General features: G+C 41.9%; 1 protein-coding gene across 7 annotated transcripts in view; it reads right to left on the bottom strand.

Moving 5' to 3' along the window:
- LOC109066408 (inactive histone-lysine N-methyltransferase 2E-like) overlaps positions 1–26,427 on the bottom strand; it is a 36,675-nt gene that overhangs the window by 4,916 nt on the left and 5,332 nt on the right. Inside the window, exons 1-18 of one of the 7 annotated variants that reach the window (XM_042742614.1) lie at positions 23,600–23,914; positions 18,690–19,394; positions 13,275–13,459; positions 9,240–9,351; positions 8,853–9,112; positions 7,009–7,148; positions 6,380–6,558; positions 6,140–6,178; positions 5,841–6,041; positions 5,611–5,741; positions 5,298–5,525; positions 4,894–5,146; positions 3,993–4,091; positions 2,019–2,090; positions 1,402–1,581; positions 749–1,075; positions 360–659; positions 8–161 (exon numbers count right to left, since the gene is read on the bottom strand). In XM_042742614.1, the coding sequence (XP_042598548.1) occupies positions 8–161; positions 360–659; positions 749–1,075; positions 1,402–1,581; positions 2,019–2,090; positions 3,993–4,091; positions 4,894–5,146; positions 5,298–5,525; positions 5,611–5,741; positions 5,841–6,041; positions 6,140–6,178; positions 6,380–6,558; positions 7,009–7,148; positions 8,853–9,112; positions 9,240–9,351; positions 13,275–13,345 (2,746 nt within the window). In that variant the 5' untranslated portion in view covers positions 13,346–13,459; positions 18,690–19,394; positions 23,600–23,914. Of the gene's footprint in view, positions 1–7; positions 162–359; positions 660–748; positions 1,076–1,401; positions 1,582–2,018; positions 2,091–3,992; positions 4,092–4,893; positions 5,147–5,297; positions 5,526–5,610; positions 5,742–5,840; positions 6,042–6,139; positions 6,179–6,379; positions 6,559–7,008; positions 7,149–8,852; positions 9,113–9,239; positions 9,352–10,246; positions 11,074–13,274; positions 13,460–18,689; positions 19,395–23,599; positions 23,915–26,427 lie in introns of those variants that run through there. The other 6 variants (XM_042742609.1, XM_042742598.1, XM_042742638.1 and 3 more) reach the window with 6 other exon arrangements.

The raw sequence follows: 26,427 nt of genomic DNA on the forward strand, positions 1-26,427 counted from the left end.
GACCCACCTGTTAGTGAGCAACTGCCGTTGAGGGGTAGAGGGCTGTAGGACTCGCCGTTTATAGAGGGGCTGAGAGGGCTCTCACTAGGCATCATCAGAGAAGGGCGCCCTCCACCTGGGCTGGTGGAGCCCTCCTCTTCTAAAGCTTGCTTCAGCCAGCGCTGCACAAAACACATGGAGTTAGACCAGACACTCACTAGCCTAAATATGAACACTTCAAAGTGAATATTAAAGTGGGTCTGAGTTCAAATGTATGGGATTATTTTCCCTGCAGTATCATCCACCAGAACAACCATTTTATCAGAGAGTCAAAAGTCAATAATGCTTGCTGACATCTCTGAATAATGCAGCAATTTTACCTTCTTGCAGGAACCAGTGGTAGGTGATGTTTCAGGCATTTCTCTCGAGCGCCGCCGCCCTGTGGGCACTCCCAGAGTGCTGGGGCTGCGGTTGGCCAGAAATGGAGAGGAGAAGCGGACGTAGTGTTTAGGCGTGCTGTAGACGTGTGAACTGCAGGCCATGCCCGGTAGAGAGTTCAGCTGTGTGGCCAAGACCTCAGGATCACTACTGATTCGCAACGGCCTCTCAGGGGGAGGCTCCGGAGTCCGAGAAGCAACCTGTTCCTGTTTGTCAACAACTATCCATTCGCTCACTAAGTGCTGTTGGGAAAGAGAATATGCAAGTTATAAAATGCACAACAAACTGCTGTGAAATGCATTTTATGGAAGCTATGGGTGTAGAATTCTACCTTTTTAGTTTTGGGGTACTTCTGTCCACTGCGGCAAGGCGGGGCAGGTGAGCTGCTGTGGGGTGGGCTGGTGTCAGGGTCATGTGACGGTGGAGCGTCAGCCTCAGGGGCCGAGGGTGTCTCTCCATCTTGAGTCTCTGTTGTTAAGGGCTCTAAAGCATCACCAGGGGAACTGGGTGGCAAGTCAGAGCAGGTGCTGACCGTTCGCGCTCGCCGCCTCTGCTGTCCTATGTGTGTGCGGTTCCGCGAGAAGCTTTTCCTCTGTTTGTTACGGCTCACCTTTGCTGGCTTCAGACAAGGCTCCTCCTTCACTACCTCTATCATGGGCTAAGGGTCCAAACAATGAATATATGAATATATATATATATATATTTTAACTACATACACGACTTTTCAAATTTATTGTGACAGTAAAAACATCTCAAATCTTACAAAAGATTTATATTTTAAATCAATGCTGTTCTTCTAAACTCACTATATTAAATTGTTTACTGTATTTCTGATCAAATAAATGCATGTAACATTTTATTTAGGGTCATATATGACCAAAAGTAACTTTTGTCTACAACTTAATGTCAGTCGAGTCAGAATCAGTTGTGCAGGAAACACACTACTGATTTAGTGATGTTTGCACATCATTGAAGGTTATGTACCTGTAATATGGCAGGAGATTCAGCCTCTGGTGTAGAAGGAGGCTCTTCTTTAATCTCACTGCGTCCACCAACTTCCCCTTTGGTGCCGATCCTTTCTAACGCTTGCTCCCTCCGCTTTTCTCTTTTCTCCATACGGGCAAATGCCTGCAGAATGGCCTCCATCTTCCTCTCTTCACGTGTCTATGTGAATGATGGACAGAGAGAAAGAAGGAAAGAAGACAACAGAGAAAGGTTGAGTCTATTTTCTGACTGACAGTTGGGGTCCCAGCTAGCTACAATCAGCAGGCCATAGCCAGCAGCAAAGGCGGGAAAAGTGAGAAATGGGACACTTCTCTTCTAGTCAAGAGGAAACATAAGATACCCCCACCCCCCAAGGTGTGAGAGGCGGCATGTATGTGCGTGAGAGTTTCTGTTATCTCTCTTGTCCTACCAAAAATACCACACAAGGGTGTCTTGAGGTGGGCCATGTTGAGCGACCGAGGGTTGCATGCCTGGACTTCAGTCTCAGCATGGGGTCAGTGAGCACAGGACAGTGGGGTTAGTGTGTGGGTTCTCCTGTAAAGTAACAGGCAGGGGGTGGGTTGGGAGTTGTTCAGGATATGATGGGGTAGGTTTACCTCCTTGTTTCTCAGACCTCTGCAGCAGGAAGCCCCTGCGTCGTGACGATGGGACTCCTCTGCCGGGCCGCCCTGAATGGTGCCGAAAGAGACAGCCATCAGGGTTTAAACATACACAGGCCTCTAGTTTGCTCACACCCTCATGCACATATTCATATGTATCAGCCTAATCCTTCCTGTCTGGGTAATGTGGTTGGGGTTCAGAGCTTCAGTATGGACATACCATGTGATTAATGGACATACCCCTCTTTTACCAAAAGGTGCCGGTTCTAGGCTGGGAACAATTGTCTTGAACAGAAATCACTAACATCTTAAACAAGGGGGCAAGATTATTTTTTAACCACATAATGTTCTTAACTACACTGGCGTAAAAATGTGGTGTGTGTGTGTGGGAAGAGTCTGCTGCAATATGCATTTTGTTGAGCTACTCAAGCCTACATTCCCCGTACATCTGAAATAAAATTGTTTTATTCACAAATACATCTGATGAAAACATTTCCAAAATTATTTCAGGATTTTTCTAGTCATTTGCGATAACTACAAGACTTTACATTTTAATTGCGATCTCACTGTCAAAAAGTACAAAGTATGCAATATTACACATAAACTGGTAAATAAAAAAAAACTTGTTTAAGAGCATGTTGTAAGTATTGTAGTCTATTGATAGGCTTAAGTCAGTGAAACAGGGGCCGGTTCCAGGAGAGGTTCTCAAATCCCCAGACCAAGCACCAGTACCATTATGGTGGAAAAGGGGTGTTAGAGAACTTAAGATTGATAGGAAATCAGAATTGTCTTTGAATTGCCTGTCTGTCCTGTTGCAGCAGAGAAAATGAGAGGAATGCTTGGGGAATTTCCACTAATAACATACCAGAGTCTGGTACCTTGCTATTAATATATTCAGATAAAACCAATTTTTATTAATTTTTTTTTTTTTACAGCTGTTAGCTTGTTCTGCTTAGTTAATGGTAAGGCATTTCAGGATTGGTTGTGAGTTATATTTCCCTGAATATTCCAGCAGTTGCTGCCAACTTCACAATTGAGGAAATTTTCGAAGTGTAATGGGTTCAAAGCTTGTTTTTCCAAACATTTTTCCTTCTGCCTTTAACCAGTTTTGTCATGGAAAGAAAAAATTTCATGGCAATCAAACAGCCACACCAAAACATTCACATAAAACATGTACAGGTTTAGTGAGAGAGTTAATACACTCTCTAAGGTTGATTTTAAGCTACTATGTAATCAATAGCTAAAGCTATTATACAACCAGACAGCAAGCTCCATGCGTCACTCGGGTTGCGATCAAGTTTCATTATTCAAAACAATTCTATGTGAGGATCTTTGCAACTTTACACAACCTTTTTTAATTATTCAAGAGTCTGACACTGTAATTTACACCCTGACATATTTTTAATGCAAAAAGTAGCCTGGTTTTTGTTCAGTTTTGGTTGGCAGCAGTGTTGAATAGATGACTGATTGGACATGAATGGTTGTAAATGTGCTTCAGAATGAAACAGAGGACCAAATATACAGTAGAATACCACCACATTGGGTTCCATGTTAAATAACACCGTGTAGTACTACAGTAGGTTCTTCCATTTAAGCATGACCTCTCACTACTAACATGGTCTTGACATTTCAGTCCAGCTCTTAACATTCCATCACGGAGAACCAAAGAGGCTCCATAAAAGATGAAGTGTGAACAAGAAAGACAAAGCAACAAGGATGAGAGCCCTCGCGCTACCCTTCAGGAGGTTAAACTAGACAGCGACAGGAACAGAGAAGCGGTGGCGGCTGCAGCAAAATTAGCGGGAGGGTTTAGAGGGGGTGGAGGGGAAGAATGGAATGGTGGAGCATTCTGGGAGCTGCCCAAATCACCACACAAACCAGGAGGGGAAAAAGACAGGGAGGGGGGGGCAATAGCGTTTCCATGGCGACCGTGATTGCCATAGTGGTCGTTTTTCCCCTGGAAGCACTTACCATCTTCCTCCTCCTTTCTGCACTCTGCTCCTCTGACTCCATCTCTACTTCATTGCTAACGGAGGTTTTCTCTTCTAGATCCTCTATTAACTCAGGATCCTGCAAGAGGGGGAGAGGGCCTTTATCATCGCCTGGCTACAGACCAGGAGAGGAGCATTAAAGAGGGAGAGAAAGTGCGGGAAGTGTCGATTCGAGCCGAGTGTGGCCGAGATCTTGGGTCAGGACAGACCAGATTGAACTAATGAGAATCTGTGCATCAATGCAACTACTAAACAGATCGGAGTGGATTCTATTCTAACTGTGCCAGAATTGCGGTCAACTCTTTCTGGGACGTCCTGATGTATATGGTACCAGGATGGCAGGGAGTTACAAGGGTAGATTCTTGCAAACTTTCACAGTGTGCCAAACAAGCAAGATTTAGTATTCTGCCACCGGCCACCAGTGAAATACAGGAACATACGAGCAAAATAATGCGGAAATTTTTTTTCTGGTAAACAGACACTGTAATTAGGGCCAGGAAGGAAATGTGGATGAGTAAACAGATCATTAGAATGATTGAAACTATCCAACCAAGAAAGAATCATGCACAGATTAATACACATGGATGATATTTACATGCAAACAAGTTTTTTTTTTTTGACCTTTATAGATGAAGGGACCTCCTTACCCAGACTCTCAGCCAACCCCGAATATATTTAAAAAATGCTAAATTATCTCTGTTACTCATTGCTATAACCTTCGTAAAACCATTACTTAAATTATTTAATACTTATCCGATTAAGCATTAAACTACCTTTCATGGATGAAGACAGGCGTGTTGTCATTTTGTGAGATGAGATGGTACTTATGTGGGTAAGTATGAGACTGATTTCACTAACTGCACTGTGCGTGTCTATCATACCTGATTGTTAGATATGGAAAGCCGGAGTGGAGAGAGTTTTCTCTGTTTGGCGTCATTGAGCGATTTCCCCTTGGGCCCGTCACAGTCCATCGTGAGGTTCTGGTTCTGCCCGCTCTCGTCCCGCGACGGTTCTTTGTCTTTGCGGCTGCGCCGTCGTGTGCTAGAGCCCAGATTCTCTGTGGGTTCCAAGTTATGCTTGAGCACAGGGCATTCCTGATTGCCTTTCACACACGCACAGTCCACCTTATATTTACTAGCAAACAAGATGAGAAACAGGAAAAGTAGTGAGAAAAGTGTGAATGGTCCATTTTAAACAATTATCTGATGCTTTGCATCAATCAGAATGAGACATTTCAAACAGAAGACTCATTAGATCCAGTAATGGCCTTAGTGCGTGTTCTTACCAGCTGCCGTAGTCATAATCAAAGCCAATGGTGATTTCACTCCCCTTGGAGATGGACCTCAGAGAGTAAATGTATAAATGCAGCATGCCGTCCTCTATTACGTGGCGCACCTCAGCGTTGGGGGTGCATGAGCGACGAATGAATCGAGCCTCGTTGCCGAAACTCCGTGCGTCCACGCACATTTCCAACCCGTCAAACTTAGAGTAGAACAATACAAAAGGGTACGGCCTGCAAATAAAAAAAATATTTAAATTATAAACAAAAATGCAGAAGCAAAACTAATGTTCAAAGCACAAAGTGTCCTTTCAAGTACCTCTTAAAGAAGTAACCATTGGCCTCAAATTGCTGTTGTAGCATGACCTTCCCCCTGTACTCGATTATGAGCGAATCGGCAGCCAAATCCCGAACAGCTTTAAGAATGCGCTTGTTCTTCTGTACGGAACTCTGGGAGGGAAAAGTCACATTGAGCATGTCGTACAAAGCCGCAAACAGCGTACTAGAAGTGCAGACTAATATTGTGGTGGAATATTTAGTATTTAATACCTCTACAGGTGGCTTGAAGGCTGCGGGGTGTGTATTGTAGGCCAGTGTTTTGCCATCTCTGGCTTCTTTTACTCTAAGCAGTATCCGCACTTCTTCACTGTACTGATTACTGCTGGCTTCCTCATAGCGCTCCATCCATGACTTCATCTTATTCTCCCAAAGAGAGGGAGGATCTGTCGGCTCACACTCGGGAGCTGAGCCCTGAGGACACAAGATGGAAAACAAGCAGCGTAAGCATGCGTGACACACATTTGAATAGTTGTTTGGGGGGTATATTTGGATAGCTCCAGAGTACCCACCTTTACTCTAGACGATTTTCTAGAGCCTTCACGGAATGACTGAAAGACAAACACAAGCAGAAATCAGACTTGTATGTTTCAAAGCAGGTGAAGTAATTGATTTTGGTTCCATAACATGACACATATACATATATAATATATAAACAGACAAAATAATACAAATAGACTTGCAACATAAAATCTTCTGAGATTTTTTGATGTCATGTTTACATTTACATTAGGTTGTTGTGTGATTCAGACCTTCTTGGCCCTGGTTGTAACCGGGGGCTCCTTTTCTCCACTCTTCTTTCGTTTCTTATCAGCCTGTTTGTTACCGAGACGTGCTGTCGTGAGTGTGATGCTGGTAGGGGTGTGCTGAAACGCTGTGTACAAATCTAGTGGAACCTCATCTCCACTTTCAGTAGCACTGGTGTCCCCGTCTGCAACAAAACACACAGTACATGAGCTTGTACATTGAATTAACCCCTAAACCATTATATAGTACAACTGACATTTAACCAATTCAACCATAAATATAAAGTCAAAGCAGTTTAAACAGATACTATTATCCTCAAAGTGCACTTTGACATTGAATCAAGCTGCAGCTGTAATGCCCAAGCATTTCCAGCAGGTGGCAGTAGAGGCAGAAAGCTCAGATATTTTCAATCTTAAGAAATCTCTAGCAATTGTTGACATCACTACATGGAGAGCTTCTTATAGAATTGCCAGTATAGATTTCAGGAGGGTCAGATATATATTTCATGTAATACAAAAGCTCATACGATCTGCAGCTGAACCGTGGGAAAAAGCAGTAGAGGCATTGTTTCTTTGGGAGAGGTTGAACGTGTCTATAGGTGTGTTTGTTTGTGTGCATGCATGAAAAAACTCACCAGACATGTTCTCTCTCTTCCTGGTTTGCAGCAGGATGGCGTGCTCTCGGTCCAGGGTGCGTGGCTGACAGCGTTCACACAGGTAGGTCTCGGGAATGTGCTGCCTGTCGATCCCCATGCAGTCTATGTGCTGCCACACACTAACACACAGAGAGAGTTACGAGTGAGGAGAAATGTTTTAAACCATTTCAATTCTTGGTCTTATTTGACTGTGATCAAAGTGACTGACAGATCCTACTATTCAAGCACTCGATCAACTGTCTGAACCTCTATCAACAGTAAGTTTTCATCTGCAATCTTTTCGACAGCACTAATCTCACAAACAAAGAATGGAATCTTGTATATAAAAAAGAATGGGACAGAAAACAGGTAACACAGAGTAATACCATCTGTACTATTTTAACGGAGTAAAGCTACAACCAAAATAATTACAATTATATATAAAAAAAACCTGAGCCTGAAATTATTTTCTGTGTACAAACACACAGCTTCCCATCCAATTATGTCAAGTACTTGACATACTATTTCTGAACAATTATTGCTATCAGCCATGAAATTAAATCAACATTAACATCCAAAGTATCTGTAAGTAATGTACAAAATATTAAAACATTGTAATCTTTACTGAAATGCATTTAAAATAATAGCTGGTAACTATGTTAGATAACATAGCTCAGAACTAATCTAACACTACATATAAAATAATATTTAGTAATAGTACATACACTACTGTTTAAAGTTTGGGATTGTACAATTTATTTTTTTTTTATGTTTTTGAAAGAAGATGAGCACTCACCAAGGTTGCATTTATTTGATCAAAAATACAATGAACACAATGATATTGTGGAATTTTATAACAATTTAAAATTACTGTTTTTTTTATTTTAATGCATTTTAAAATGTCATTTATTCCAGTTATTTAAAGCTGAATTTTCAGCAACCATTACTCATGTCTACACTGTCCCACAATCCTTCAGAAATCATTCTAATGCTGATTCGGTTCTTAAGAAACATTTCTTAATATTTTGTTCAAAACAATGATACATTTTTTTTCAAAGACTGTTAGATAGATAGAATCAACAGCATTTACTTAAAATCTTGTGAAACATTATAAATATCTTTACTATCACTTTAGCTGAACTTAATGAGTCCATGCTACTTTTTATAGAAGTATAAAAAACACATACAACATGAATATTTTTACCCTACATCTAAGTGCATATCTAGGGCATCTATGCCCTTTTAGACAATTTTTCACAGATCTCTACTACCTAGAAAATATTTTTTGGAATATCAATACTAGATTAAAAACATTTAGGCCTGGTTTCACAGATGGGGCTTAGACTAAGCCAGGATTAGGCCATAGTTCAATTAGGACATTTAAGTCATTCTTATAAAAGTGCCTTATTAAAAACATTACTGGTGTGCGTTTTGAGAGAAAATGACGGCACCGATATATTTTAAGATCAGTCAGAGCAAGTTTCTTTCAGCTGAAACAGCTCAGACTTAGATTTTAGTCTGGCATTAGGCTTGAGCCTTGTCTGTGAAACCGGGGGATAATTACATAGTTTCATTACATTTACCCTACATTTAAAATATCTGTGACATGTTTGTGACTCTTTGCCATCTTAATGTCTGACTCTGGGTCTGTCTAGGACCCACCGGTTGTAATATACCCTACATGATTCTTTAAACCAGGCCTAGTGAGCGCCACATCAATAAAGCATTTTAGACAGCTTAAGGTGAGGTAAGCAGGTTTTGACACACACAGACACGAATGCTGTAAGTACATATGTGGACAGGGTTTGAACATGTCAAACTGGCATCAATGTGTGTGGTCCCACCTGCACTTGTCGCAGCAGATCATGTAGCCATCGTCATGGGTGAAGCCGCAAATGCAGCGTGTGATGTCAGCACCGTAGCTGCCGTCTTCCGAGGTGCTGAGCGTGGTGCCACGTGACGCCTCGTCCTGGCCGCCAGGCACAAACAAGTTCTCGCCTGGCCGGCCCCCGGACACAAACAAACTCTCGCCCGGCCGGATCAGCACCGAGGGAGGCGGGGACGCCGGCGGGGTGGGTGGGGGTCGAGCCCCATAATTGTGGTCCTGCCATAGAACCATTAGAAAGTAGAGAAGTGAATGCGTGATCAGATAACACAGAATGTAGATAAGCAGGTCAACAATATAAGACCAGGAAGGTGTGTGGCGTGTATTGCTGGGGGACAATACTCACGGCGTAAGGCAGACCGATGTAGCCGTGGGAGTGGTGGGAGCCACTGCTGTAAATCTGGTGAGGGTAGCTGGACTTCTCAACTACCACAGAGCTCGCCTCCACAGATTCTGGTCTACTCCATATACACAAACACACAGAAAAAAAAAAAAAAAAAAGAGGCCAGAATGAGGAACAAGTTTAAAAAAAGGCGTGTTTAAGTATACAAAAAAAAAACTGGTTTTACAGCAGTGTAACAAAGGGGAAATGAAGATAGAAGATTAACAAAGCATGCTGGGTTTCAAGGAGAAGTTTATTCACCAATGAATCAACGGTTGTGTTTGCACCAGTCATTGCATATTTTAGCATGACACAGAACACCAAAGACCTCAGTAGTGACCTGCTATCTGTACACACATGTGTGTGTATGTGTGTGTGTGTCCTGTCCTGGCCTCAGCTGGCGGGACGCGGCTTGTAGAAAGTGAAATAACAGGATCACACTCCTCTGTAATCTCACAATAAAGTCTGTCACAATCCCCTAACCCTCTCTGGACCACACAAAAACATGCCAAATAAAAGGTCCCTAGTTTCCATGTCTTATTAGAAGCGAATGAAATGACTGAAAGAAGATTTAGAGTAAAACCAGAAATGGCAGGAGTGTTGTATGCATAAAACTGGCTGCAAAAGAACCTTCAATGCCAAGTTTTATTGGCAGAGAAAACACAAAGAGAAAGATGGACCATTCCAGACAGATTTATAATCGCATATATAAACATAACAGCAATTTTTTCCACACAGAAACTGTGTCAAGGTCACGCAGCCACTCTGATGCCAGTATAGAAACAGATTACACGCTTAACCTGACACCAATGCACTCACATAAACAACAGTTATGGGGGATAATTTGCATATTACTATACGTCTGCATACAAAGAAAGCATGTGCTGTTTTCAACACAAAAACAAGCACATAAAGATACAGCAGTAGTCCTTTAAAAACATGATCACTTACAAAAATGGTTTCAGACCTACCATATATCAAGGTGTCTGCAGCGTAAACAGCAGCAGCAGCACGGCAGCACACAGAAACCGCTCCGTATTCGTTTCTCTTGCCAGTTTTTGTTACAGTCTCACTTTCCTCTCAGTCGTTACTGTCTTACTGCAAGCAAAGAGAAACCGTACCTGCTGGCCTTCTCGTCACATTCACCTCGTGCCGTCTGTCCCTACCTCACACTCACACTTCCTGATTCAGTTGGCGCTTTGCAGCCCAACTGTCAAAGTGAAAGTGTGTGAACTGCTGAGGGGCGGACCCTTGAGAGAGAGAGAGTGTGTGTGTGAGCGTGAGCGTGAGTGTGTGTGTGTGTATACACAAGTCAAGTGAGAACAAGTGCTCTTACAAAGAAATGGCTCTTTCAGGCAGGCGATAAATGATTAGCAGTTTTTATTGATGCTTTTACACAGCGGTGTGGTTTTAGCGATAAGATTATCAATGCGGGACAGGTGACAAGCTGGGGGATTTCCTGCGCATCGATGACAATAAACTATAGTGTCTTTACTAAAAAACAGTTGCCTCTCTCAGCGGGGTTAGGAGGAGGACTTTAAACAGGCAGCAAGTCAAAAGGAGACAGAGAAGGTGTTTGAGTAGGTGCAAATGCAGAGAGAGGTTTGACAGATTGAAAAATTACCCAATAAATGCAATAATGATGACACTCGGTTCTGTTAATGGTTCCCAAGCATTTGCATTACTCTGACTCAAACTAAAAGTTAGTTTTCCCCAAATTTTGTTTGGTGATCAATCAGTGCAGAACTTAATTGGTTAACTAAATGTGGTTAAATAATTTTAACATCATTCAAAATAGGCTACATACTCAATCTTTGTCATAGAATCCACCAAAAAAAAAAAAAAAAAATAGAGTTTGACCAATTCTATTTTGCTTTAATTTATTTTCAAGATCTGAGGTAAATGATGCATTGTCACTTTCACTATGGCCATCAAATCACATAAATTTGATAAAATATTGTAAAACAATGCAATCACTGACTGTTAATAATGTGTAGTTAAAGATGCACACTAAGTTAACCATGTATTAAGTATTATATTAAAATCCTATATTTTTAATTAAGCTACAATATAACATAACATGTTTAATTTTAATATATACTCATATTTATACAAATATAAACAGATATAAATAGGGCCAATTACTGGGTGGCCGTGAGTTGAGTTGAATTGTTAAATAACCGGTATTGCTAAATTGAATCGGAATTATTAATTTGATATTAAACGATTCATATCGCTAATGACCTGTGAAAATGTTTTGCTGTTAAACAGGATAAGGTTGAATGCCATAATTAAATAATGTCTTAATGTGGAAATATCATCACAGCACACCGTGTCGTTATATATTGCGTCAAACAAAATGAATAAAAAAATAATAATATTTGTACAAAACTGCTCACAGAGGAAGATGGGAAAGACAGAGGACAGTGTCTGTGGTGCTGTAATTATAGCTCCAATTAAATGCAAAGGGTATGCATGTGCTAATCATAGCCCACCACTCCAGAGACAGCTTAATATGGAATAGACAACTCACACACACACACACACACACACACACACACACACACACACACACACACACACACACCTGTTGAGAGAGAGTGGGGCGACAGATAGGGCACAGAAAGAGTAACAGCTCAGTTTTGAGGCCTCCCATTACATGCATAGACATGAAAAGACACAGGCTGCACGCATGTCATTTTAGCGTAAACCTCTCGAAGCACAAAGCAGTGTCCGTCTAGGGCTAGCTGAGGTTTAGAGGGATTACAGCAGCCGTTTCAGGTCCGATGGCATTTTAACGGACTCTCTGTTGACATCACGGTGATGCACAATGCCTGGTTACCATGACAACCTCTGCCGCAGGCCCGGGGTGGGCTGACCCCGACTGATAAGCAATGTCAGGAATAAGCAAAAAGCCACGTAGGAGACATGTCAAACTCGGACGAGATCTGGCGATGCGCAAACCACCCAGAGATAAACAACGTGACATTTATTTTCAGTATGTGGCGTTTCTCACTTAGTGGCAGAGATCTCTCCTGAAGCTTGTCAGAACCATGTGGAATAAATCTGCGTTTGCAGACAGGTGTAAGGACGCCCGAAAGACACTAAAACCCAGACGGACGTAAAGCTTCGCGGCAGCAAGGCTTCTTAAGCAGGCTAAAGCTCCAGAGCCCAGCTGTCACTCAGACGGTTGCCATGACAACAGGCCCTGCGCAGTGCAGGGGAGAGCGCCATGGCAACACAAAGTGACGAGGCAACGGGACGGAGCTCTGCATTTAAAGAGAAACACACTGCTTTCATTCAAGCGCATGCTGCAGAGGGGAGGGCTCTGCTGCACGGCACGTGATGTCAGATCTATTAGACGTTTAACAGCTGCGCTTCCTGCACCGAAACTATCAAGATGTAGGAACATTTGTAATGAACGGTAACAGAGTGCAAGATGTGCTTACTGATGCAACAAATACAAAAATGCATACAAAAACCCCCTCGTTATCAATGCAATTCAGCATTTTCTTCTAGGGACAGTAGACCAAACAAAATTTAAATGGTCTCATTGGCTCAAACTTTTGTTGTTTTGAAATGTTTTTGGTTTTTTTTTTACAAAATGTGTACACAATTCCCTTCCTCACACAAAGCTATACATGCTTTCAGAAGACTTGGGGTGCACAAGTCATACAGATCACTTTTATGGTGTTTCCTGTCAGTTTTAGAGCTCAACAGCTCTAGTCCTCATCCACTTCCATTGTTTGGAAAACACCAACTGCTACATAACTTATGCTCCACTGAAAAATGATTTCTTTTTCTATGGGGATGCACTAGAAGCAGAGCATGTTTCTGACGAGAAAGCAGCACACAGATGAGAGAACGGAAGCGGTTGGTGGAAAAATCTGACTACAGATGCGTTTCTCTCTGCTGATGCGACCAGAGAATGAACGAAATGAAACGAAAGGTAATGATGAGTCAATGAGAGAGGACACGGAGAGAAAGAGAGACACTCACTCTGAGCCTGCAGCCATGTCCAGGTACGAGGTGTTCGCCGTGTCCACCCCTACTGGGATGACTACGCTCATGACGCTCTGTGCTGGGAGTCTCTTGTCCTACTGAGTCCAGAGCACAGCAATCCAAAACACTGAGGCATGTCAGCCACAGCACTCATTGCACACATCTAAGTGCATCCACAAGGCCTGCAAAAAGACAGAGAGAAAAAAAAAATCACTTTTAAAGTTTGACAATCAACTTTACACCAGATATAACACAAACAGAGCAATAAACACGTGACATAGACACTACACACATTACTAAACCTGGGTCATTACAGCTAGTATTGTAAACAGGATGTGTACCTTTTTTTAAATAGTAACTATGATTCATAAAACAAATATGAGGCCTTGGTTGGCCCTGAGACATGATATTATTCTTGCAGACATCAAGGGTTTTGGTTAACAAGATTTGATATATATATATATATATATATATATATATATATATATATATATATATATATATATATATATATATATATATATATATATATATATATATATATATATATATATATATATATATATATATATAAATAAAATAACTTGTTACTTTCATTTTTAATAGATAAACAACTAAAGATCGGGTTTGTGCTTCAACACGTTGGTTTGGGTAAAGTTTCCTTAGCCATAAAAGGAAAAAAAAATATCTGTGTTTGAACATGTCCTTTGTAAGACATGGGAGGGGAAGTGAAGACTGTGTGGCAAAACCGCGTCCAGAAACAGTGCTCGACCTTTGCAGAAACAACAAACAGGGTGAGGTGACTCTGCAGCGACTCAAGGGGGCGCAGTTGCATGCTTGGTCACAGCCACCATGAAAGTGGAGGAGGAAGAGAGAGAAAGAGAGGAAATACAACATGGAGGCGGCCTTTTATATTTTCCGCTCTCATCCATAAACGTCCGCTCGTCCTGAGTGTGCACAGAGACGTGTGGTTGCTGCATTGCTTGCAAGAGGATTTATTGTGTGCGAAAGGCGGAGGCAAAAAAAAAACGAAGAACGGAAGGATTAATGATTAAGCTTTGTTTGTGTCAGGTAGAGGGAGACGAAGAGAAGCAGCTCTGTGGATAAAGGAGGGAACAGGCGTCAAAAGACAGCCACGATAGCCAATCAGGGGCTTCCCTTGCAAGTAACGTTTTAATCCTGGTCAGAGGGGCTAAATATGCCACAGCGACATACTTCCCCTGGCACAACAAATAGGGTGGTGACAAAGGAATTAAAGTATGTGAGTATGTGTGTGTGTGTTGTGGTGATAAGTGGGATTAGAGGAGGGGCCAGATGCTGGGATATACAGTCTACGGATGAAACCAGGATTTTGGCAAGACTATACGGCTACAAAACAGAAAACAGGATAGAGGAATATTATATATATATATATATATATATATATATATATATATATATATATATATATATATATATATATATATACATTTTTTTTTACTAGATCATTTATATTTCAATAATTTGATGAACTTGCATCGAATTCAGATCGTATTCAGATCACTGCAAATAAACAAAACATGAACTCACATGCCCGCACACAACACACACTTTGACCAGCCTTAACATGCTCCTTTAAATACACACACACTTACACTTCCCTATGAGGGTGGCATGTCTTCTGCTTACTGTTTGGAGATAAGTTTCAATGAGACTGTCATCTGCACATGTGGGACGTTGAAACTTAGGGACTCCTAAACTGTGTGTGCCCTGTGTAGAGCATAAAACACTAGAGAGAGGCTATAAAGCAGTCCAAAGACCTGCAGAAGTGACAGCTGGCAGCTTCGGGGCTAATTAATAGGAATCTGACAATGTGTCTATTAGTGTGTGATTTACTCTGTAGGCAATAACTATACCGTTTTTGGCAAAGTCAGGTCGATGTGGGGGTGATATATTGGGGATGTTTCGACTGCTGTGAAAAATAAATGAGAGAAGAAGAGTTTCACAGCTCTTGAAAAAGCAGAGGAAATAATAGCTCTGTTCCAATTCTAGTGAACTGTCTTGCTGTCTTTTGTTTACACAGGCAGCTGTATCCTGAATGAATTGGAACCTAATAAGTGACTGATTTGGAATGCTATACATAAGCAGCATTATAGCTGCCCACACAAATACAGACCAGGAGGCGCCACTCACAATTGATTTGAATAAAGTTTCGACATTAGCAAAATACAGAGCACATACATAAAAACTAACTGCACTTAAGTATATAAATACAGAGCACATACATAAAAACTAACTGCACTTAAGTATATGCAATTTCTGTATCTCAACTGATTCCACTATGATGGATGTATTATATATATGAATATTACATTTTAGCACGGGGATTTGAGGAAAAACCCTAAAAGTTAAAAACAAACAAAAACCTCTTAATTCTATTTTTAAATAGAACCCATTCAATGTTTCTATAATAATAATTAGATTTTATTAAATTATAAAAAAAAAAAATCAATACACACACACACACACACACACACACACACACACACACACACACATATATATAGTAATGTTGTACTGCGAAATTAAAATAAGAATAATTTTTATTATTACTACTACTATTTTATCTTACAGGACAACTGTAAAATTACAATGCCAATATTTACGGATATAAGCTTAGTAAAACAAAACAGTTCAATTGCAGACTTGCTGTTCACATGACAATTAATATTAAGCGTAATACATATCCACAAAAGATTTACATTATTAAGATTGTAATAAAAGCTATTTTATCTTTGGATGTTTGGAAAACAGCTATAAGCAATATTGTTGTTGTTGTTTTACCAAGTCCAAGCTGAATTTCAGGGTTTGGAAAGGGGGAATGGAGACCATTCTTCAAAAACTAAATCCTGTATGTCACACTGACCACAGGCGCCCTAAAATGCTCCCTAAGTAGGCAGCTTACTATGTTTTGGAACAGAGCTTAAGTTACCATGCCCTCTTCATGAAGGCATAACAAACAAAGGAAAAAGACAAGCGAGAGACAACACTGTGTTGTGTAATAAACCCATTTCCCTTAGAAAGCATACGGTGGTCTCTTTCCAGCTTTCTCACACCGAGTCTGTTCTTCTTGGTCTCAGCAGGGCAATCCTGCCGTCACTGCTCAGGAATGCACGCGTGCGCACTGCCTCTCTGTACACACACACACACACACACACACAGATAACCATCACAAACGTTCTCCAAACAGCCAAATGTACCCTTTCTTTTCCCCCAAAAACACACACACACACACGCATATATTCAGCAAAAAAACCCTCCTCGAAAATGTAAAAGGGAGGTGTGGAAAAATCTAGTACAGTAGAGCATTCCTGGCTAAATCCGAGCATTCAGACTGCCTCCGACACGCCCATTTCCTTTAGTACAACAGTCTGCCACTCATGAGGAACACAGCCAGAGAGAGAGAGAGAGAGAAAAAAAAGAAAGAAAAATGCTTCCCTGCCCTACCCGGATTTCTATTCCTCCTCTTTGCACTTCCTAAATAAACCCTTGACACTCATAGGAGAAGGGAGGGAAAAGGGGAGATTGCTGCAGAATACGAGACCAATTAAACGGTCATGAGGAAAGAGAAGCCATTTAAAGAGCCTATGAAAAGATAAGCAGCTTTCAAAACAAAAATATAAAACACACGTATTGTTATGCACCACATGTAATATTGCTTTCCTCTGCCCTGTCCTTCCAGTGGCTCCCAAACTATCCATCCATGGAATGAAGATGAGAAAGCAATTCTGGCACAGAAACTGCCAGCTGAATCCAACTGCTTCTCCTCGTCTCTCTGTATGCACACAATGTCGTACGGGAAGCTCCTCCCTCCGACAGCGGGCAGGGAAACCCACAGACTCATGTAGGAGTGTGAACACATGTTTTCTCCTTTCTCTCCCCGTTTTTCCCTCGCTCTCTCCCACAGTCATTTTCCTGGTTCATGTTGTCTGATTTTCAGCGGGGAGAGATGGAAATAGAGCAGGCTTCCAAACAGTCACTGCAGCCTATGCTACACTGATGCTTTAAAACAACCACACGCCGAAAGCTTTTCCTGACTGTCATTGATAAAGATGCATGAGGTACGAGGTCGTGTCACCTTGTGCGTGTCTTCCTGTGAGAAAAATACGCCACAACCTGAGAACAATCATAGCCACCGGCCAGCTTTAGCTGCTGAAGATGAGAGAAACGCCTATTTGAATACAATATTTTATTAGCGATGTTTTACATTAAACCAACCCTGCTAAACGTCAGTGCTGTAGAGACAAATAATAACTTGGTGGATGATAAAACTCACAGACTTGAGCCACGTCCAGAGGTCAGAATTTCATCGAGACCTCAGGGTGGGCTCTTTTGACTTGGGCCAGTAAGCAAGGACACGTCTTGGGCATTTATTTTTTCTCGGCCTCTCTAACACACGTTAATGAGCACACTTGACATTCTTAAATTAGATAAGGATGACTGATGACAAACAAAATCAATGAAGAACATCCCCCTTCTAGAAAAGCATGTTCCATCAAGAAAACCAGATTATTATAATTTCTGAAGAAAATCTGTAAGAGACTTGCAATAGCAATAATCACAGCTACAATGTTTTTGAGAGATATCCAAATATGTTGCTATGTGGCTGCATACTTGCCGAGTTGAAGTCTCTAAGATGTTCTAGTCCCTAAATATGGCCTGTGATTACAAGGTCAAAAAATCTTGATAAACTGTTTACAGCAAGGTAATTACAATCCATTAGGAAACAGACTGCATCAATTTTCATTTCAAGCTGGTTTGTTCAACTATCTGCCTTAGCAAACCACTAAAACCCAAACCAAGACAAATTTCCTCCCTCATATTTAATAGCAGTTTTGCAGTATGCACATGTATGGATGTGCAGGAGTCAAATCATTCAGTCACAATAGTGCCATGGGCGAAAAGGACAGTCAGGGCCACTCAGACTTCGTGATGGCACAGCTACATGATTTCATGCCTAGCTTGCACCATTACATCACAAACACCCCACAATAACATTAACACATTTATAAATGAGTAGGAAGAGGTGCTGCACCCTTGCTTGTCAGCTCTATGGGACACCTGTCATGTAAGTAGGGCCCGTTGAGAGCGCTCGGTTACAGCCAGCAAACAAAAACAGGTTACCTGAGCCCACAGCTCCTCCCTGCATATCTCTCACGTGACCTTATGGCACTAACAGACCTCCCGATGGAACTAGCTACCAGCATACCCGCTTAACCACACCTCAACTCAACCAAACATATAAAAACACACTATCTTTTAAGTTTTGCATCTCATACAAGTCGAGAAAACCAGATAGGCTCTGGAGTATGTTTTGCCAGGTTTTAGCATGTGTGTGTCCCGGTGTGCGCAATGCGAGCACAGATGCGTCACCTGAGACTGCGATTCTGAGCCACCTGCCTCTCTCTCTTTCTTTATAACCTCCACCTCTCCTGAGGGTGGGGGGGGGGCACTTTACTTCTCCGTCCCTGTCAACACAGAGAACAAACAGACACTGGCCACGGCCTCACACACACACAGCGTCGAGTTCACCCATGTGCAGTGAGGCTAGAATGCGAGTGTGACGTGACAACCTGACAAAGAAGATGACAGAATGGTGAATGCAGCAGCTGCCGAGCTGTTTATGCATTCAATCTTTTAGGCAGATATTTCCTGAAATAAAGTCAAAATAATAATAAAAAAATATAAGAACAAAAATCTTCACTTCTTAAATCAGTTGTCACATACAACCTTAACCTTTCCATTCATCCCTAAGATGCAATGACCTTAAAAAAAGACAAGAGACATGAGACAAGAAACATGAGACTGTTGAGTGTTCATTCTGAATTCTTCAAGTTCATCCACAGTGTTTCCGTCCAATAAGACGACAGTGTGGTTGAAATGCACTAAGTTTAACCAGGTTTGTGCAGCTAGGCATGCTTTTGCTCCATTCTCGGCGTGGATCACTTCCCTCTAGTGTCGCTGTTGGAGTTGGGAGCTGTGTGTTGATGTGCGTAGGCTGATGTTCCATCCTCTTTACACAGCTGCACAGCCTCGCTGTGATGTCACACCACTACATGCCAACGATTGGACCTCCACCTACAGGAAACGCCTGTTAGAAAGCCACAGCCTGCACTGTACACGGTCTGCTCCTCTCGTTATCTGCACGCAAGCATAGGTTCGAGCTTTCCATGCAAAAAAAATTAAAATTGCGACAGACTTAAAATACAGTATTCGTGAAGCAAACTGGCATTTATACAATAGATGACAAATCCGTTCTTAATGGCCATCTCAGCCATGGTGCTGTCCTGAAGAAAAAGGGTCCCGAAGCATGTGTTTGGCAAGTGTCTCAGACCATCATCTCACCCGTGGCTGCCAACGCTTGCACCACAGAGGCCCGGTCTCACAGTTTGGCTAAGAAAAAACATTTAGCACATATCACTGGCTTCTACAAGAACTACACACAAATTGGCGTTTTAAAAAAGCTGTTAGAGCAACCTTGGTTTTTATTACGGAAAGCCTTTCCAAACATGACCATAGTGCCAAAAGTTATAGAAACAGCGCTGCGGTTAACAAAGGCAGCAAGTAAGTGACTTCTATTGATGAAAACACATTTACAACATTGACGTCTGCTACATAGGACGAGGCCTTGAGTGGTGCCCCCACACAGTTATATGGGTGAACTTCAGCAAACTTTCCACAGTCATTAATCTGCTCCGGCCAGTGGATGTGAGGTGGAAGGAGAGCTCGGGGAGGTGGGGGTCTTTGTCAATGTCAAAGCAGAAACAATCGAGACACAGCTGTTATCTCACAGCTTGACCCTGTAAGCTATTCTACCTGCCCCCAAAAGCTACAATAACACATGCATCAGGCTGAGCGAAAGAAACCAGACACATTAAGTGTGATAAAACGCATAAACATCAGCATTCACATGCGGCGTGATGGCTTGACCCGCTGGATAACTGAAGCCCCCGATGACGTGCTATCAGCTCACGCACGAGCAGTCACTCGCCTGAATCCTATCCAAGATCAAGATTACCTTTTTGCAGCATCATCGTCTATTCATTATGCATTAGGGTCCATGTTTACCCCATTGAACCGCTCTGATGAATAACCACATTCTTCTGGACCTGTAAACTCCCTGCTGACCAGCGGGAGGGAGCAGTAATCATGAGAGAAATATGACACAGCTGTGTGGGTTTACTGCAGTAAACTCAACAGCATCCTCAAATTAAGTTGTACTCCTTGGTGTGGCCGTTAAACCAAAACTGTTATTGCCGAGTAGTTTTAAGATACAGATGGCTGTGCGTGAGTTCTAGAAACATCTCGCTTCCTGTTAATTCTTTAGGTGAGGCAGTGAAAACATCTAGGTTTCAGGTACAGCACAACCTTTCCTCCCACAGTCAAGAATTTCCAGTAAGGTAAACGAAGTCACAAAATCTTTCCTAGAGTTGGGTGTTATAACGGAATTCTTATTTCACAATACAAGTAATTTTATTTCACAATAAAGCTATTTTTGTTATTTTATTTATTACAAATTAGAACTAAGATGCAAATAACAATAGGAGAAATACAATATAAGAAAGATATAAACGAAAACAAATTGCCTATTGCTTCAAGTTTTTCAAGTACAGTAGTTTTTTAACAGTATCATGCAAGAAATACTATAGAAATCAAATTGAACGTGGAAATACTGCAGTCTTCACTTTATGAATTACATACATATTTTTCTATTAAAGACATTGCAATGTCTTAAATACATTAAAAGCATTTTGTGTGTATTTGAACATTCAAGGGCAATAAGCTGTGAAATAGAACTCTGTTGAGTCAACGGAAGAACTGCACTGAGGTTTTCAATTTATTTTATTATTTATAATTATTTCTTTATTGTTATAACACAGTAAGCACTTGTGTAGCACTATTTACATACCGCGGAACAGCAAAAACCTCTATCTATGACATATGGTACATATATCATCATACCGCCCAGGCCTAGAATGCATCGTGTTGTGAAACGAGGGAGGAACAAGATTAGCCGTTTAAGCTAGATTGAAGATTGTTCTTTGTTTGTGCTACTATGAAACACAAAGATGAGTGTGAGTAATAAATCCCTTATTGTTCCTTCCACAAAGGGCTGCATGTTTATACTTTTACTTAATTCCAGTGTAACATCTTGCCAACACCTATCTCATGTTTAGCACACTTAGGGACACTTTAACTTGCAGTAAAGATGACAATTATCTTCTTATCCCTTATGAAAACAACCATTTGAAGGGGGAAATCTTTTGTTGTACACTGTAAGGGCGACAACGACGGATCACTTGTGGTTTATTATACCTTGCTTCATGAAAGAGCTGAGATTTGAGTGTCTTGCATACATTTATGAGGGTTTATCCAGATTTAGCAACATCTAGCACACTCGTATGGTTCAGTTTATGTGCTGAAGCGTTCAATGAACGCAAGCTATAATCATACTCGGCGCTGTGTTTTTCTGGTGTGTGTTGTGCACTTGCCTGTGGGTCAGTGTGTTGGCGCTGCAGTGTGTGTGTGTGAGCTGATCTAGGGGTGTGGAGGCTTTCATTACCACAACATCAAGTCATCCGCCATTTTCACTAAGCACCTGAGAGGAAATACTGCGCTCGAAGACTCGCTGAAATTTGACAGAAAACAGCCAAGATAACAAGAAACCCGCCGTTTCACATATGCTTAAGTATCTATTTGTCAAATGCGCTGTTTGTGTGCTGGAACGAAGTGTTTGCGTCGTTTCTGCGTAGCTACGTTAGCGATTCTGACTGACGACGACTAGCTTACCTCAACTTGCCTCACAATGTAACGCTACACGATTATCTGAGGGGGGAAAGTGCGTTTTAGCGACTTCGTTCGGCGTTTAAATGACCAAATGAATTGTTAGCACGTCTACATTGCTAAACCAACCGCGTCGGGTCGACTAATTAATCAACATCCCCACAAACAGCTAGTCGGTGTAGCTAACCGCTTAGCTTGCTATGCTAATGCGCATCGATATGATACACTGGAGCGTTTAATTCCTTACATAGAGGTTTAAATCACATTTCCAACGATAGATATCAAACCCAAATCGTCCTAAACCTGAAAACGCGTCGAGTGACGGTGTATTGGTTATAAACGGCATAACTGCGCAGTTCGCTGGTAAAGCAGCGCGGTTCTGGTCCAGTTTGAAGAGAAGCTAAAGCAGATCTGACTTCACATGAACCGAGCCCGAACCACCCCTCCCCCCCACGCCTGCAGCACTCATTATCAGCACACAACCACACAAAACAGACACAAAACAAGCGCTCATTTTCTGTCCTCTTTGCGAAGTCAACGCATTATTATGCTAAGCAGCACTAACGTTAAGTCAAATTCTCCGCAGCGATTAGAGCGAGTCCAAAAACAATAGATTAAAATCACATATCGTATTTTAGACGGTCTTACTACTATGAGTCAGTGCCAGTCAATAGGCTTAAAACGTGTGTTTGTGGGCTGGGTATGGGGTGAGAGTGGACCTAGTGAATGGTTAGCCGGAGTGGAGAGGTGTAAACAAAAGCCCCGTTGTTGCAGGCTCTGTCAGAGCACAACGTCCCATTTCAAACATTTCACATTCTCTAAAATGCTAAAGAAAAACACGTGTAAATAGTTGTGAACGTGTGCATATCACCTTAATGATTGTAGATGAGTTGCGGGAGCAACATATGTGGGACGTGACCACGACCTCACCAAACGTGAAACACTCTTAAGCAGTTTTTTTTTTTTATGCAGCACATCCCAGCATCTAAAGAGATTATTGAACTCTTGAGCGCTTTCTTTCTTGGCTGGCTAACTCGCTAGCATTTCTCCAGCGACTGCTGCTGTTGCTAGTAGCTTTACAACAACGCAAGAGAAACGACAACGAGTTTCCGCTACTCTTGCGTGCAGCTTTTCTGGTTGCTAACACCATAACACAGCGTTACATTTTAAGATATTTCCTTCTGTGAGGCATTAAAGGTGGGTGTGAGCTAGCTAGCCATCTTAGCTGCTAAATTAAGTCATAAACACACACACTGCTCGGATTGCCCTCTTTACAACAAGCCAAGGTGGGATTTATACATCAAAAGGAGGGCTGACAGATGCACAGCGGCGTTATAATTACACCTGATTTTAACAAACTAATAATACAAGCTCATTAAAGCCACTTTCAGCATCTACACGAGGATGGGACTCACTTCAGCAAGTCACTTAGCCACTGGCATCAAACAACCGTCTTTAATAAACGAAGAGATAGCTGTAGGATTTCGGCAGGTACTTACCGTTGATGTCCACTGTAATAACTGTGAATAGAGACACGGGGGACTCGGGTGAGACCCCGCCGCCTGGTCTACCACACAACCAAAACAATACTTCGCTCTCCACTGCGGATGTGTAACAAAGCTTTACAAATCGCGCTGTCTCGCACCTGTAATTCGCTTCGTGGTGCTCTAATCCCAACGTACGGCTAGAGTCTGTTAAAGCCCGATTATTTTGTCCGTATCTGTGCCGACAGTTAGAAACTGGATCCCTTCAATCCTGTCTCTTTTCCCTGTGCAAAAATGGCGGCCCTGGCAGAAGTGCCGTGACTCCGCCTCCCCCCGCTCGCCCCCGCCCGGCTCTCTGTCACTGCGCGCTCCGCCTCTACATTCCGCGGGGTTTCCGGCGCAGAACCTCAGGGGCGCGCCGCGGGCAGCAGAGAGAGTTCATCCGCGGCGAGCGAGCGCGCATTCTTCTCATCATACAGTCCAAACATAGGACTCTGCAGCCCGCTGTGGAGAAATATGCCTTAAGTCTCGACCAAGCGAGATGAATCCCTAAAAAAGGGAAAAAATAATGGATACAATTTTTTTTTACTGCAATTAAGAGAATAGTGAGTCACTTATTATAAGAAACCCTCAACACAAGAGGACTTCCAAACTGAATTTCGAGTACTTGTCGTTTTGTAGTATAAACAATGTGAGGAATGAGGAAAAGTGAACTTCAAAAACCATGTTGATGCACTTACACTGAAAAAAATGTGTCAAAATAATTTTTATGTAGTGCATTGTCTGATGGGACCATAGACGGTAAAAAAAATATGGACGTAGTGTCCGTGACGTCAACCATAGACTCCTCAATAGCGGTTTTGAAGCTCAAAGTGTGCAGAGCGGGCCGTCGCCATCTTGGCAGCGCGTCACCGCGCGACTCTCCCGGAAAATCGAAAATGGGCAAAAAGGCGGGAGCTGGTTGTTGAAGCCACGCCCACCTAGCGCGACGGCATTGTCAGCAGCGGCAATCCACCTGTCACTCAAGTGGCCACGCCCTTAATTATGCAGAACTTTAAGGCTTAATATAATTTAAACGGATGAGTTATAAAAAAATTCACCCCCCTCACAGTTGTCATGAAGGGCAAAATTAGCTTTATAGACCAAAATCATTTTTTGAACCAGGCTGTAAACATGTTTTTTTCTGCTGTAAAGTTGGGCATTTTAACATGGGGAGTCTATGGGACTGACTCCCTTTTGCAGCCAGCCTCCAGCGGCCAGTCGATGAATTGCAGTTTTAGTCACTTCCTTATTGGCTTCACGAGAGAGAGCGCGAGGTTGCCGCTCGGATGGGACAGCCATTTGTAATGGTGTCCAAAACCATAGTGGACATAATCGAGTGCACTCATTCAATCCCACAATGCACCGCGTCTTGCCAGAAGATGGCGCCATTCACAGCACTTCCACTGCACTCTAGCTGCGTCCCAAATGACGCACTATTCACTATGTACGTATGCACTATGTACTCAACCATGTAGTGTATGAATTATATAAGGTTATTTTGGTGATTCATAATCGGAGTCTGATAGCCTCTTCCCCTTCGCTACGTAATTAAAGCTGCGACAGTTGAGTGCATGAAGTGTCCAACATTCCAACATTAAGTGCATCGTCCGGGTGTTTAAAGTGCACTTTTTCTTTTTGGAATTTTCAGTGTGAACGCACTCCTCGCACTAATCATACAAAAAAAAAAACAAACTCATAGAATAGTGCATAAGTACGCGATTTGGAACGCACCTTCAGTGTCCGAATTCGCTCACTTGTGTTTATTCACGCATTCAGTGGGCTGTGTTAAATGGAGTAATATAGGGAATAGTGAATGGGGGTGATTTCGGATACAGCCGAAGTGTTGGATACTTCATGCACTCAGCTGTAACAGTTTTCCACACTTAGCGGACTCTGATGTTGGATGACAACATAACTTAGTACGCTAGAGTGCATAGTGTATAAACACATATTTAGGGACACAACTGCTGTTGCTAAGGTGACATGGATGGTTGATAAGTGGTCACAAAGTAGAAGAGTTCACCGGATATTTTGTTTTCTAAATATGGCTCGGTTTCCTCCTTCAGTTTAAGTCTATGGGATTTGTTTGCTTAACCGCCAGGCAAAAATGCAGTTGCAAGTAATAGAAGTAGTGGCACAGTAAGCCACACGATTTGAGGTGACATTCATGTCCTAGGACAAACGATGCATCCCAAAGTTCGTCTGAATGCCTAAACCAAAGTGTTGTTGTTGTTTTTTTTGTAATGTTGCAAAATAGCTTGTCTACCATTACAAATAAAAGTTTGGTAAAAGGTTTCAATTATGCCAAGACCTTGTGTTTTGCTTCGATATCCGGATGTTTTGGAATGGTAAAATAAGAGTCTAACATTTGTATCTGCATGCGTATGTGGTAAAATAGTCTTTTTATAGGTTCCTGAAGTGGAAGTCTAATCGTCAGCCCTACACGCGTTTCCTTTTTTATGGAATCCCTTCCCCCATTAGAAGTATCTGAATGTCAAAACATAGATGAAACAATAATAGCTATACACAAAAACTGAGTGAAGGCAGTCTACACAAGCCTACTACGGTTGAACACGAACACCTACTTGTGAGGCCCAAAACAGTAAATGGCTGCAAATCTGTTATGTAACCCTTTACGCAAGTGCAGTGTTTTGTTTTTTCCCTCAAGGTAACTGGAGTGAGATGACCACAAGTGTAAACACAAACATCTGCAGTGTGTCATGAAAAGGTAATTTTCCATTGGCTTTGGACAGATCCTCTCTCTTTTTTGTACTTTGATTTTCTTTTTTGTTAGATCGCTT

This window comes from Cyprinus carpio, chromosome A4 (assembly GCF_018340385.1).
Source record: "Cyprinus carpio isolate SPL01 chromosome A4, ASM1834038v1, whole genome shotgun sequence".
Classification (NCBI taxonomy): Eukaryota; Metazoa; Chordata; class Actinopteri; order Cypriniformes; family Cyprinidae; genus Cyprinus; species Cyprinus carpio.